Source organism: Piliocolobus tephrosceles, chromosome 8, assembly GCF_002776525.5.
Source record: "Piliocolobus tephrosceles isolate RC106 chromosome 8, ASM277652v3, whole genome shotgun sequence".
In the NCBI taxonomy this organism is placed as follows: domain Eukaryota; kingdom Metazoa; phylum Chordata; class Mammalia; order Primates; family Cercopithecidae; genus Piliocolobus; species Piliocolobus tephrosceles.
This window is the reverse complement of record NC_045441.1, coordinates 73637864-73654098: the sequence shown is the minus strand read 5'-3', so window position 1 is coordinate 73654098 and position 16235 is coordinate 73637864. Positions and strand designations below refer to the sequence as shown.

Genomic DNA, 16235 nt, shown 5'->3' with positions numbered 1-16235 from the left:
ACTTCCAAGAGTTTCCTTCTACTCCCTTGTCATCTCTCCTTCCTTTGCTCCCTCTCTGTCCCTCCCCTCCCCAGGCAACCTCTGATCTGCTTTCTTTCACTGTACATTAGTTTGTATTTTTGAGACGTTTATATAAATGGAATCATATAGTATGAACTTCTATTTTGTCTGGCTTCTTTCCATCAGCTTTTTTTTTTTTTTTTCAGATTGTTGCATGTTGTAGCATATATCACTATTTTGTTCCCCTTTTACTGCCGAATGGGATGCATATGGCAGTTTTTAAAAATCCATTTACCTGTTATTGGACATTTGGGTTGTTTCCATTTTTTGGTCATTACAAAAAAAGCTATTACAACATTTGTATACAAGTGTAGACATATGTTTTCGCTTCCCGAAGGGCTAAGTTATAGGGTGGATATGTTTTTAAGAAACTGCCAAACTGTTTGTCCAGAGTGGTTGTACTATATAACCCTTCTACCACCAGTGTACAAGAGTTCCGGTTGCTCCATATCTTTGCCCTTTGCCAACACTTGGGGCAAGTTTTTTTTTTTTTGTAGATAGGGTCTCAGAGCCCTGTCACCCAGGCTGGAGTGCAGTGGCATGTTCATGGCTCATTGCATCCTTGACGTCCTGGTCTCAAGCAATCCTCCCATTTCAGTCTGCTGAGTAGCTGGGACCTCAGGCACATGCCACCACACCTGACTGATTTTTGTATTTTTTGTAGAGATGGGGTTTTGCCATGTTGCCCAGACTGGTCACAAGCTCCTGGCCTCAAGTGATCTGCCCATCTCAGGCTCCCAAAGTACTAGGATTTACAGGTGTGAGACCCTGTACCCGGCCAGGGCAAGTCTTTTTAATTTTAAATTTTTTAATAGGTATATAATGGTATGTCATTGAGATTCTAATTTACTTTTCCTTATTGACTAATGCTATTGGTCGTTTTCCATGTGGTTTGCTGTTCATGTATCTTCCTAGGTGAAGTGGCTGTTCATATTTTTTGTTCAGTTTTTATTGAGTTGTTTTTTCATTATTGAGTTTTAAGAGTTCCTTATATATCCTTTATATACATTATTTATCAAATATGTGATTTCCAGGAATTTTCTCCCATTTTGTGGTTTGGACAGGTGAATTTATTTATTTATTTATTTATTTATTTTGAGATGAAGTTTCGCTCTTGTTGCTCAGGCTGGAGAGTAATGGTGGGGTCTCAGCTCACTGCAACCTCCGCCTCCCAAGTTCAAGCGATTCTCCTGCCTCTCAGCCTCCTGAGTAGCTGGGATTACAGGCATGCGCCACCACATCTGGCTAATTTTTGTATTATTAGTAGAGAGGGAGTTTCACCTTGTTGGCTAGGCCAGGTCTCTAACTCCTAACCTCAGGTGATCCACCTGTCTTGCTCCGCAAAGTGCTGGGATTACAGGCGTCAGCCTGACAGGTGAATTCTTTATCCTCCACCTGTATAGAGGTAGTTCCAGGATCCCTGTGTTTGAGTATTAGATGCATTATGGGTTGGGTTCTAGCTCAGGCAAGTTGCCACTAGTTAATAATGGATTTTTGAGAATAAAATTTGGTATGTTTCCTGTTTATAAATGTAAAATTTGCTCATTGTAGACAATTTAAAAAATACTGAAAACTACAGAGAAGGAAATGGGACTGGAGTATGCTTGGGAACTCCAGGCAGAAGTCCAGCTGTCAAGGCCATGCATATCAGAAGCAAGAATGCTTAGAGCTTACCACATACTAGGCTTGGGGCAGCAAGACTATACAGGTCCCCTCCACTTAAATTATACTTAATTCTGCTAAGGATTGCCTCAGAAATATGATGGGCTGAGGTTGCAGTTTGTTTTCCCTAAATGTGAGTTCAGTGCTATACCTGCAGTTTTGGACCATTGTCTGGCCTATGCACTTAATAAATGTTTATATTGTAAAAGTATGAAGTAAATGAAGGTCTTCATAGATGTTATACAGTTAGTAAATGTCTTCACAGCATAGAGCTGAGCAATCACAGCATAGAGCTGAGCAAGTCTTCGGAAAGTAGCGATTGACAAAGACAGAAATGGAATTAATCAAATGTATTTGACTAACATTGAGAAATATATTAAAGAAAGTCCAACACAGATATCCTAAGTGTTAAGTGTTTCTTGGCTGTGATGCTTTACTGATGAAAAGCATTCAGTTTTGGTGCCAATAGGATTTTGTTTAAGATTATGCTCTACTCTACCAGCTACGTAAACTTGGACCAGTACTTAACCTCGTTTTTTACTTCGATTCTTTTTTGTTTGTTTGACACAGGGTTTGCTCTGTCGCCCAGGCTGCAGTGCAGTGGCTCACTTTCACCCTTCTGGACTCAAGCAGTCCTCCCACCTCAGCCTCACGATTAGCTGGGACCACAGGCACACACCACCACACCTGGCTAATATGTGTGTGTGTGTGTGTGTGTGTGTGTGTGTGTGTGTTTTGTAGAGACAGGATTTCATCATTCCCAGGCTGATCTCAAATTCTTGGGCTCAAGCATTTTGCCTCCCTTAGCCTCCCAAAGTGCTGGGATTACAGATCTGAGCCACTATGCCTGGTCCTACTTTACTTCTTTTACTTACACAATGTGAATAATTGTGTATACCTGTGGGGCTATTGTAAGGATTATAGGAGATAGAGCATACAGTAGTCCTCCCTCTATATCTATGGTTTTGATTTTTTACTGTTTCAGTTACTTATGGCAACTGAGTAAAAAAATAGATGAGTACAGTACAATTATATATATATATATATATATGTTTGAGATGGAGTCTCGCTCTGTCGCCCTGGCTGGAGTGCAGTGGCGCGATCTCAGCTCACTGCAAGCTCTGCCTCCCGGGTTCACGCCATTCTCCTGCCTCAGCCTCCCGAGTAGCTGGAATTACATGCACCCACCACCATGCCCAGCTAATTTTTTATATTTTTAGTAGAGACGGGATTTCACTGTGTTAGCCAAGATGGTCTCAATCTCCTGACCTTGTGATCTGCCCGCCTTGGCTTCCCAAAGTGCTGGGATTACAGGTGTGAGCCACTGCGCCTGGCCACAGTACAAGAAGATTTTAAGACAGGGAGAGAGAAGGGGACCATATTCACATAACTTTTATTACTACATATTGTTATAGCTCTATTTTATTATTAGTTATTGCTAATCTCTTACTGTGCCTAATTTATAAATTAAACTTTATCATAGGTTTATACATACAGTAAATTCTCGCTTAACATCATGGATGGGTTTTTAGAAACTGACTTTAAGTGAAACAACATATAATGAAACCAGTTTTACAATAGGCTAATTGATATAAGCGAGAGTTCATTTCATATGGCATATTTCTGGTCATAAAAACATCACCAACTTCTAAATAAAGATAAAAACCTTTCTAATGTTAAACATTGAAATGAATGTTAGTGATACATACATTTAAGAAATATTAATAAAACAAGATAATTATTTACCCAATTATTCTAGTTAAGTGCTACAGCTGGCCAGAGGCTCGTCTGGCAGCTTAAGCCCTCAAGGCCTCAGGAGGAACCAGCTCTGGACAGGACACCACTCTATTGCAGGGCACTCACATACCCAGCCATACTCACTCAGAGAGGAACCATGTCGACATGCCAGTCCGCCCAGTGGACACAGCTTTGGGACGTGGGAGGAAACGAGTACTGGGGAGAAAGCCCACACAGACGTGGGGAGAATGGGCCAGCTTTACACATACATAGACAGTGGCCCCAGCTGGGAATCAAGTTTTTTTTTTTCTCATCAATATTAAAATGAAGCAACATTATTTGGGGGACCTTTTGTATAGGAAAAAACGTACTGTATATAGGGTTTAGTACTATCGTTGGTTTCAGGTGTCTACTTGGGGTCTTGGAACATGTCCCCCATGGATAAGCGGGGGGACTATTGTATACAGTATTTTACATTCCTACTTGCAAACCAATTCTTTTCTGATCTCATTTCTTCCTTGTGTGGGTTTCCCTTTATCTTATTCAGTTACTTTTTTCATTTGATTCCTCGTCTTTTCATCCTTATCTTTTGCTTTTTCATCTAATCTTGTTTTTTTTTTTTTTCACCAGTTTCATTAGAGGCCATCTCTCCTTGTTGTCTATAGCGAGTGCCAAACTATTTTCAAACTTTTCTTTTGTAGCTGTTACTTTATCCAGTAAGCTCTTTACTTAAGGATTTCAGAGGCCGTTCCTTTTCTCTTATTAGAATGTTTTCTTCTTCACATGGCTTGTGTTTTTCTTCTCCATTTTTAATTCCTTTTTTAAAAGTGAAATCTGCCAGATATGTTTTCTAGCAACAAATGGATATTTTCTAGCAACAAATAGTAACCTCACTTATGTTGGGGTTAATATCCTTCTCTGATCTATAGCTCAGGTCAGGCCAACCAGCACAAATCCCAGTATAATTCTCAGTTTCTAGAAGGGTTTCACTAAGATTAAATCTTTACCCTCCCTTCTTGATTTTCTGCTATGGGTGAAATATATGAAAACTAAAACTTGGAGCACTTGCTGCCACCAGGATTATTCTTTGCTTTCTCTTCTATTTTTTTGGCTTGTAAGGAACTGTCCTCAGAATCCTATGTGTCCTTGAAAGTACCCTTCAGCTTTCTCCCCAGTTGTTTTCTAGAAATTGTTGGCCTACTTTAATATATAACAATGGGAATAGTAGGAAAAGAGGGTTGTGTATGTGTGCTTGTATTTGTGTGCCTGTGAGCATGTGTGTATTGGGGATGGTCACAATAATCTCACCAACACAAGGATCTGCACTGATGGGAATTTCAAGTTGGCTGCAATTTTATAATGGGTACTGATATGGTTTGGTTCTGTGTCCCAAATCTTACTTTGAGTTGTATTAATGCCCATGTGTCAAGGGCAAGACCAGGTGGAGATAATTGAATCATGGGAGCCGTTTCCCCCGTGTTGTTCTCATGATAGTGATGAGTTCTCATGAGATCTGATGGTTTTATAAGGGGCTTCCCCGTTGGCTTGGCACTCATTCTCTCTCCTGTCATCCTGTGAAGAGGTGTCTTCCCCTATGATTTTAAGTTTCCTGAGGCCTCCCCGGCCATGTGGAACTGTGAGTCAATTAAATCTCTTTTCTTTGTAAATCACTCAGTCGAGGATATTTCTTCATAACAGTGTGAGAATGGACTAATACAGGTACAGTGCTTGAGTGTCTAAATTAGACCATCAGTAGGGGATGTTTGAAATACTTTCTTTTTTTCAAGTGGCCTTAGTTTTATGAGGCTTAAGGTAGTTACAGCATGACAAGAAACCTGGATAGTTTTTTTTTTTTTTTTTCTGTTACCCAAACCAGTATCTGTTTTATGGTTAGCAAGATCCTTCCAGATTCTTGTGTCATCTGTTGATTTGAGTTTTGTATGTAGGAATTTCCTGGGTTATTTTCTGAATCTTCAGAAATTGAGAGAGGTTGCACTGTGATCTTCAAGGAATACCGGAGTTTAAACTGGAAGATCATTTTCTAGCTTTGTCTGCTGACATCTAGAGAAGGTTCATGGTTTTACGTCTGTCCATAGAATTCCTAAGAGTAACTTTTGTGATATATTTATGCTTAATTTTTTTGCTAAAAAGGGTAAGAGTTTTACAGTTGCATCCGAATGTGACATTGTGTAATGTTTCTATTTCAGGTAGCAGCAGCAGCAGCAGCAGCAGCAGCAACAGCAGCAATGTTTCATTTCTTCAGAAAGCCTCCGGAATCTAAAAAGCCCTCAGTACCAGAGACAGAAGCAGATGGATTCGTCCTTTTAGGTGAGTCTTTTTACGAAACAAAATAATTAGATAAATTAAGTTTTCTTTAAAAAATTACTTGAAAATTATATGATTGATTTAAAATCATTTCTTATAATTTCAGAATTAATTTATGTGTTTAATTTTTAGAAAGTAAAATCTGTAAAGATAAAGGTCATCAATTACTTGGAATAGCGTCATCAAGAGAGACTTTTCTTACACGTTGGTTTGGCTGTGTACTCCAAATTAAATTTGTAAAATCACTTCTTTTTCCCCCTTCTTTTAACTGTGGAAAATCTAAAGTCTTCACGAATCCTTGATGAATTCAAGTTCTGTCTTATAAATAGTACTAACCTTGTTTCATAAATTAGCATCTGAAATTAAATTAGGTACCTAATAAATATATGCCGAATGAAGTAGACTTTAAAATCTAAATATGTTGAATAGTGTTTCCTCTTTAAGACTATTTTCTATTATAAACTTAATACCTGCAAATTTTAAAGATTATAGTGTCTTTAAAAAATATTTCTTACAATCAGATACAGTATTCTTCACCAGGGGAATTCTGAAAAGTAAAATTTCCTCCATGTCATGTCACATTTCTTCCCCTGAGGAAAAGTTTTGCACAACATCTTTGTATGCTCTTCCCAGAAATTATCTTTCCAAAGTATGGCGTGGGGTAGTCAAACCCAGTGTTTCCTTGTGGTTCTCATCCTCTTCCATGCTGGACCTCCTTCCACCAAATTCCTGCTCCTTCTTTAAGATGATTTGCATTAACTCATATGGTCTTCACTCCCTGGAACGTTTCTCTGGGTCTCCCTTTCCAGATACTGGTTTCCTACCTCTTACTTCTTTTATCTTGGCCCTGTCAGACTGACTTCTGCTAGCATCAGTCAATGCTCTGTAGGCTTTGAGAAATAAGGAACGTTTCCCTTAGATTTAAGGGTAATCTCTGGGAGACCAGAATGGAGTTTTTCTCGTGGATAAACTTTACTATAGAATTTTCCATTGTTTCTACAGCCATGTTCTGGCAGGCCTGTTGTTTTTCAGAACCTGTCTTATATATCCAGGGACAGGGGCAGTAGCTGGGAGGTTGGTCAGAATTGTTTTCATCAGACCAGATCCCTTATACCTGAGATAAAATAGTGGGGCTTAGTCTTTGACCAGGGCTGATGATTTTTCTGGGTAGCCTTCTGACTGGGATAAGGTGGGGTGCAGTGGACTTGATTGCTAATCTGACCCTTCCTTCTTAGTGTGTCAGGAATTTGTCCCTTGGCTTCCAAGTCAGAACTGACTCTATCAACCCCAATTTTAGTTCCTTGAAAGCTGCCAGTGTTACTTTTTTCACACTTCTTGAATTAGCCTCGCTGACAGAAAACTTCAGGATTACATCAGGCCTCCTGTGAAGTTCTGTTTTTCAGGAGTTTCATAATAAATTCTTCTCTCAGAAATTTTTCCAAAAAACTCTTGTTTTCCACTCTGTTGTATATTCCTGATTTTAAAATACCTCTGAAGTCTTAACACATATACAGAGAACTCTGCTTTTTTCTGTTTTTTTATTATATATGTATTACATTTTTTTTAAGCATTATTTTTAAAGAAAATAGAGATAGGTCTTGCCATGTTGCCTAGGCTGGTCTTGAACTCCTGGCCTCAAGCAGTCTTCCTGCCTCAGCCTCCCAAAGTGTTGGGATTACAGGCATGAGCCACCACATCCAGCCTCTTTTCTGTTGTCTTTATGATTAGAAATTGACATTATTCTTTTTGTTATCAAATAGCCACTTACAGGATGTAAGTTGGGTGTACTGGCATCTTTGAAAGCAAATACAAATTCCTAATTCTGGACCTTAAACTTTTTATTCATCTTCTTCATCCCTACTTCTCTGCCACTTTGTAGGATTTCTGAGACAAATTTTAACCACTACTGCAGTGGCTCCTGGTGCTGCTAAGATCTCCTCCAATTTCTGGTAGCATGTAGTCCTGTTGAGACATTCCATTGCATGTCTTGTAGCTGCCTCAGTAGAAGCCCAGTTTCCAGGGCCTTCTGCCTCAGGGTATTATCTGCTGTGGACCTCCTTTCCTTTTCCAGGAAAGATTAGTTTAAAAAGTAGTCTTTCTTTAACTGAGCCTCAGAAGGCACACAAACTTCCAAATTTCATATTTTAAGAAGGAATTTCCAGGACCTAATTACTCTAATATGCTCTCAGTACCAGCTGCTCCATCTGAGGGAGTTTTTCCACGACCACCTTGGACTAGCATGACTGGTGTTGTACCCAGCACCATACGTCCAGCCGTTGGACAGCCATGGTGAAGAATCACTTCCATCATAGTTCCAGGATAGCAATTTAATTTGCAGTGCAGCTGCTGCTGCACCTCATTCAAATGACCCAAACAAGACAGGTCCCCCAGATGTTGGCTGATGCCTCTTTGCCCTTCATCTCCTCTGTCTGCTGACGCATTTCTCTGTTTAGCCTCATTTCCCCCCAGGTGCAAAGCTCCACCCCTTAACCATTTTCATAAAAGTCCTCTGTACATAGTTTTCTGTGCATGTCATTACTTTCCTGAAGTTTTGATGGTATCAGTCAGCATCACCTCTCAGCTCTTACTTCCTCTGTCTTCTTTCTCTTTTCATCACTCATTCTCTTCTTCCACGGGAGCATCTCAGAGGCTCTACAGCTACTCCACAACTTACTTTCTACCTTTGGCAAGTTATTTACCCTTCCCAGTACCACTTAGCATATCTAGAAAATGAGCACGATATCAGTACCTACTCCACAAAGTTATTGAGGGGATTAAATGAGTTAATGTGTGTAAAATGCTTAGAGCAACCCTGTGAGTGAGGTAGTACTATTATATCACCATACACCGGCTAGGATTTCATGTTTCCCAGTTTCTCCAGCTAGTATGTAGCAAATCTGGAACTAGCCCAGGCAATCTGACTTCACAGCCTATCCTCTAAACCACTAAACTATCCATCTTTTTGTTTAAAAAAAGTTATATCATCAGTTTTAATTCTAAGACATTATCGACATCCTAACCTCTTTGTTTTTTAAAAAAATTGTATTCCCTACAATTGAAAAGAGAAAGTACTGTTTTTTATTTGTTTTAATAAAAGAAGGTTGGTTGTTGTATTACTGTTCATAAAGTTTGGCTTTTATTTTGGCTAACCCAAACTTTTTACTATCTAATAGTTTAAATATTTTTTAAATATTTTAAAATATTTCAGAAAACTCCTCGATGAAGTTGAAATCGGAAGATGGTGTATATGGTTTAATTAGTGAAAACATCCTTCAGTGGTGAATAGCTTAACTGAATTGACAGATAAAGATCGTGACAGATTATTAGGAATGTAGTTAATTGTCTTTAAAGTTATAGTTAATTATCTGGTAAACTCTTTTTTAAAAAATTGAAAAATTGATTTGCTCTGCTAGGTTGCTCTTTTTCTCATATAATTCTATACTGATATACATAATATCTACTTTAGTCTCAGAGCATACTGTATAAAAATATTCTGGAAAAAGTCAAGTAGGTCACATGGTAAATAGAAGATTCTTTTAATGCTTTTATTAACATGGACACATACTTGCACGCATCTATTTTGTTTTAAATTTTTTATTTTTAATCATTATGGGCACATAGTAGTTATATATATTTACAGGGTACATGTGATGGTTTGACGCAGGCATATAATGTGTAGTGATCAAATCAGTGTAATTGGGATATCCATCACTTCAAGCAATTATTTCTTTGTGTTAGCAACATTCCATTTCCACTCTTTTAGTTATTTAAAAATATACAATAAATTACTGTTAACTATAATCACCCTATTGTGCTACCAAATACTAGATCTTATTCCTTCTATCTAACTGTATTTTTGTACCCACTATCCATCCCCATTTTATTTCCCTCTTCCTGCTACCCTTCCTAACCTCTGATAACCATCATTCTATTTTCTATCTCTATGAGTACAATTTAAAAAAAAACTAAGCTCCCACATATGAGTGAGAACATGTGAAATTATCTTTTTGTGCCTTGTTTATTTCACTTAACATGATCTCCTCTAGTACCATCTATGTTGTTGCAAAGGATAGGATTTAATTCTTTTCCTTATGGCTAAATAGTATTCCATTGTGTATATGTACCACATTTTCTTTATCCATTCATCTGTTGATAGGGACACTTAGGTTGATTCTAAAACTTGGCTATTGTGAATAGTACTGCAATAAACATGGGAATGTAGACATCTCTTTGATCTGCTGATTTCTTCTTTTGGGTATGTACCCAGCAATAGAATTGCTGGATCATATAGTAGTTCTGTTTTTAGTTCTTTGAGGAATCTCCATACTGTTCTTCATAGTGGCTGTACTAATTTACATTCCTGCCACCAGGGTATGCGGTCCCTTTTCTACACATCGTTGCCAGCATTTGTTATTGCTTATCTTTTGGATAAAAGTCATTTTAACTGGGTTGAGATATCTCATTTTGTTTTTGATTTGCATTTCTCTGATGATCAATAATATTGAACTTTTTTTCATATACCTATTGGTCGTTTTGTATGACTTGAGAAATATCTATTCAGATATATATAAAAATATATATTTATATATTATTTAATATATATATAATTTTATAAATATATATTTATATATTTAATTAATATATATTTAATTTATTAATAAATATATATGTATATATTTTTAAGAGACAGTATCTCACTATGTTACCCAGGCTACTTCCAAACTCTTAGGTTCAAGCCATCTTCCTGGCTCAGGCTTCCAAAGTGCTGGGAATGCAGGCGTGAGCTGCTATGCCTGGCCTGCCCATTTTAAAATTGGATTATTTTATTTTTTCCTATTGAGTTGTTTGAGTTCTTTATATATACTGATTATTAATCCATTGTCAGATGAGTAGTTTGCAAATATTTTCTGCCATTTTATGGGTTGTCTCTTCACTGTTGATTGTTTCCTTTGTTGTGCAGAAGCCTTTGTAATCCCATTTGTCCATTTTTGATTTGGTTGCCTGTGCTTGTGGGGTACTACTCAAGAAATCTTTGTTCAGATTACTGTCCTGTAGTGTTTGCCCAATGCTTTCTTCTAGTAGTTTCGTGTCTTAGATTAAGTATTTTATCCATTTTGATTTGATTTTTGTGTGTGGCAAGAGATAGGGGTCTAGTTTCATTCTTCTGCATATAGATATCCAGTTTTCTCAGCACCACTGATTCAAGACACTTCCTTTTTCCAATGTATGTCCTTGGGACCTTTGCTGAAAATGAGTTCATTGTAAATGTGTGAATTTATTCCTGGGTTCTGTATTTGGTTCCATCGGTCCATGTGTCTGTACTGTACTATTTTAGTTACTATAGCTTTTTAGTATAATTTGAAGTCAGGTAGTGTGATTCCTCTAGTTTTGTTGTTTTTGCTCAGAACGGTTTTGACTTTTCTGGGTCTTTTGTGGTTCTGTATAAATGTTAGGATTGTTTTTTCCATTTCTGTGAAGAGTATCCTTGGTATTTAGATAGTGATTGCGTTGAATCTGTAGATTGTTTTGGGTAGTATGGACATTTTAGCAATACCGATTCTTCCAATCCATAAATATGGAATATCTTTCCATTTTGTGTGTGTGTGTGTTCTCTTCGGTTTTTTCATCAGTATTTTATAATTTTTATTTTAAATATCTTTCACTTTGGTTAAATTTATTCCTAAGTATTTTATTTTACTGGTAGCTTTATAAATAGGATTACTTTCTTGGTTTCTTTTTCAAATTGTTTGCTGTTGGCATATAAAAATGCTATTGATTTTTGTATGTTGATTTTGTATCCTGTAACCTTACTGAATTTATTTATTAGTTCTGATAGTTTTTTAGTTGCATACACATGTGTTGTGGTCAGCATATATCCACATAACTTTTTTTGTGGCATCGTGTGCAATAGGTACATTACAGAAAAATAAATATATTTTGTTGGTTTGTGTGTTTGTTGATGTCTAAATGATACAACTAAGCAAAGACTTATAAACATGATTATATTTGTAGCAACAACTTTTTATCAATATGGACACTACAGAATTTGTTAGATTATCTACTTATGTGGCCCTTATAACCCATTTCTAGAAAGGTCAGAGCAAATTATGTTGTTTAAGCTATAAATTATCTATTTTTTTCCACTTGAGAATACCTTTTCCCCTAGGCAAGCATTTCTGCTTAACACAAATAGGTTTTAGGTCACAGTTATTAGATGCCATTGCAGAGTTGATGGAATCAGCACATCATGACTTGAAATTCAGGTCTGGACAGAGTCTAGACACTTGTTTTGGTAATAGGAATATCTGGGCTGTTCGTATACAGTTAGCTCACATTTGTACAGAAAACCTTTCTCCCCATTAAGATTTCCAAAGCATTTAGCCTTTGTAAAATGTCGAGTGTGCTGAATAAGGGAAAAAAATTCTTGTACAAAAACATCCTTTCCCTTGTAACCAGTTCCTATTCACGTAAGAAGGTAATAGCTATTCCTTCATTTAGTAATGAAGTTGAAGTAATCCTCCAGGGTACTCATTTTACACAAAAACAAATTGCAGTTTTCATTTGCATCGCTGGGTGGCGATTTTTCATAGCCTTATACTAGTGTTTAAAAATCCGGCAAGCGTGGCACTATTTGTAATTACCAGGGTTTTCTTGTTACGACATGTTTAATTGTACTTTTAAGACGTTATCTTTAAATTGATTACAAATTTACTAGTGTAGTAGCAAGCTCATAGTTATTTTAAGCTAGGAAAAGGGGTATTGCATAAATGTTAGGATATAATTGCTTCCAAAACTAAGACAAAAGCATGAATTAGCTTATTGTGTTATAGCAAAAAGAAGGAAAAATAACAACAAAAAATAATAGGATATAAATGAAAAGGAACAATTTAGATATTGTTGTTGGTTCACTAATATTGTTGACCAAATAATGAATATAACTTTGAAACAGGCAGAATGAAATTGGGCAAACACTGTTGTAGAGATTAAAGGAATTGGGTTACAGTACAACTGAAATGCATCATGGTTTTCAGAATATGCAGGTGCCTCTTAAAGTAGGGCATAAGAACTTCTAGTTTCCATTAAGCTAATTATTTTGTAATACTCGCTGAATGTAGAATCAGAATTTAATAATTCACAGCAGCTTGGATTTCACCTTTTAGAATACTTAAAAGATATTTATGTAATTTAGTCTCACCTTCTGTTCTCCAGTCTAAATGATCAATCAGATTTTGAAAAGAAGTGAGTTATTTTTAAGATTATCTCCTCCTGAATTCCTCATTCTGGGAATCAAACCACATGTACATACTTCAGTTAAACTATCACATTTTTATATAGAACTTTTAAAGGTAATCTCTTCATCGCTGTGTTGTTTCCTTTATTTAAAAGTCGAAATTTAGCTGTGTACATAAAAATTTCCATTCTAAGGAATGAGGGACAGTAAGTCACTTTGATTCTGTCTAGGGTCGAAGGCTTTAACTAAAACAGTGACAAAAACTAAACCAGTTTTCAACATGTGCTTCCTATTTTTATTCCCTGTTCTTATAAAAATGTATACCAGATCTTTAAAAAATTAGAGTGTTCGTGGATTAAAAAGCAACTTACCCTATCACTGTCTCCTTACCCATGTATCAGGATATCCAGAAAAACTCAATTTACATTTAATTTACTTAGCAATTTTTGTGTTTTACTTTTGACCTTTAAATTGTAAAGCAAGTATGCCAGGATGTTTCAACTAACTTCATTAAGTAGATGCTTGTTTTTCTATTAAGAAATGTGGCGTTCTGTGTCTAATGGATAGAATTTACAGTATTTTCATTCACTGTTACCTGATTCTGGTTTACCTGTTAATCTAGCAGTGTTTCAGTTTCAGTTTTACGGAGGTGAAAAAGTTAGGTTAGGCCGTCCCCGTGTGGGGTGCACCACCCTTCCTTAACTCCTTGAATATACAGTGAAAGGCAATTGCATGAAGAAAGAGCAGAGGTGCCAGCTCTACTGAGAGGCAGAACTGAGCCTTCTGTTTGGCACGATTAATTGTGGGAAAGTCATTCATTTTTTTCTGGGGCTCAGTGAACTTAGTTGACTCAAATGTAAATTAGGGTTAGAGAGATAGATATCTCTCTAACTCTGTGATTCTAACCCTCCTGTGCATTAGGGGATACTTAGAGAAAAATACTGGTGCTGGGACCCATTGCTAGATTCTGATTAAATGGTCCTGGGATTAGCCCCAGGTATTGATATTTTTCCCCCCCACAGTTCTCCAGATGATTCTAGAATTCATGCAAGGCTGAGAAGCACTACAGTTCACTCTCTCTAATAATTGTACATAATCAAATAATATGTTAAGATACTTTGAAAAAGCTTCATAAAACAAAGTTACAGTTTCTTTTTTAGTTGAGCCATAAACAAACAAAAAGCAAATAAAACCACAGAATTTCTGGGTAATTACATTTCCTTTAAGATATTAAATCATTAAATAGAAAAAGAGCAGAAAGCTTCATACATAATCCTATGAAATGAAATTTGTTTTCTTTTCTTTTTTTTTTTTAAGACGGAGTTTTTGTTTTTGTTGCCCAGGCTGGAGTGCAATGGCGCTGTCTCTGCTCACTGCAACCTCTGCTTCCTGGGTTCAAGTGATTCTCCTGCCTCAGCCTCCCAAGTAGCTGGGATTACAGGCACGTGCCACCACGCCTGGCTAATTTTTGTGTTTTGTGTAGAGACGGGGTTTCACCATGTTGGCCAGGCCCGTCTCAAGCTCCTGACCTCAGGTGATCTGCCTGCCTTGGCCTCCCAAAGTGCTGGGATTATAGGCATGAGCCACTGCTTCCAGCCGAAATTTATTTTCTATGAGTAATATACAGTTTTCCCTTGGTATCTGTGGGAAATTTGTTCAGGACCCCCGCTCATAACAAAATCCCTGGACACTCAAGCCTCTGATATAAAAGAGCATAGTTTTTGCAAATGACCTACATACATCCTCCCATATACTTTAAATCATCCCTAGATTACTTAAAACACCTAATACAATGTAAATGCTATGTAAACAGTTGTTTTACTGTATTGTTTGAGGAATAGCGACAAGAAAAGAAGCCTGTACATGTTTAGTGCAGATGCAATTTTTTTTTTTTGAGATAGTGTCTCACTCCGTCACCCAGGCTGGAGTGCAGTAGCACGATCTTGGCTCACTGCAACCTCTGCCTCCCACCTTCAAGCGATTCTCATGCCTCAGACTCTCAAGTAGCTGGGATTACAGGCATGTGCCACCATTCCTGGCTAATTTTTTTTTTTTTTTTGTATGTTTAGTAGAGATGGGGTTTCACCATGTTGGCCAGGCTGATCTTGGACTCCTCGCCTCAAGTGATCCACCCCGCTCAGCCTCCCAAAGTATTGGGAATACTGGCCTGAGCCACTGCGCTTGGCAACCACAAGCAATTTTTTTTTTCATGAATATTTTTGATCTACTGTTGGTTGAATCCACCCATGAGGAACTCATTTTGAAACCTTAGATGTTTTTTGAAAAATCAGTGGAACAACTGGAAAGCATTTTATTAAATTAATTATACAATGTGAATTCCAGGTGATCTATGACTCTGTCTTTAGCCATAGTACAACTCTGAATTTATGTGAAAGTATTTGACAGTTTAACACCTGTAAACTTTTCAAGCCAACATCTGAGGTACTTTTTAAAAATCAGACTAAAAAGCAGCCATATTTTAATACATCTATTTGGGGGAAGTTGACTGTTTTACTGTGGTACTATTTCCTTGAAGGGTGCTTATTCCATACAATATCTGTAGGGAAAACATTTTAAGTATGCACACCATATTATGTAAATGGAATTTCTCCTACTGTTTCCTTACGGGCTTTACTAATGCTATAACTTCACATCTTGTCAGATTTAACTCGAAAATTATGATGAGTGGCTTTCATATTTACTTAAAGTTTATTATTTCATTATATTGAGATATAAATAATGAGGATGAGACTCTAAGTAAAATGTACAGTATGAATATTCTACCTTGTATGAATAATTCATATAGGGTTGGAAGACCTGAATGTCTTTCTGGTAATCTTACTACTACAATATTCTTTTATACTTAAGTAATTATCATATTGAACATCTGTTTTTTTATTCATTGTGTGCAACCAATGCATATTATGAAGGGAAGAATTATTATTGGGCTTACACATTAATCTTTTTTTTTTTTGTGACGAAGTCTTGCTCTGTCTCCAGGCTGGAGTGCAGTGGCGCCATCTCAGCTCACTGCAACCTCCGCCTTCCGGGTTCAAGCAATTCTCCTGCCTCAGCCTTCCGGGTAGCTGGGACTGCAGGTTCCCGCCACCATGCCCAGCTAAGTTTTGTATTTTTAGTAGAGACAGGGTTTCACCATGTTGACCAGGATGGTCTCCATATCCTGACCTCATGATCCGCCCGCCTCAGGCTCCCAAAGTGC

The 16235-nt window shown here is 37.2% G+C and overlaps 1 protein-coding gene across 1 annotated transcript in view; it reads left to right on the top strand.

Moving 5' to 3' along the window:
* Positions 1-16235, top strand: part of UMAD1 (UBAP1-MVB12-associated (UMA) domain containing 1) — a 240687-nt gene that overhangs the window by 26031 nt on the left and 198421 nt on the right. Inside the window, exon 2 of the mRNA XM_023224888.3 lies at positions 5667-5787. Coding sequence (XP_023080656.2) covers positions 5706-5787 — 82 coding nt within the window. The 5' untranslated portion in view covers positions 5667-5705. The remainder of the gene's footprint in view (positions 1-5666; positions 5788-16235) is intronic.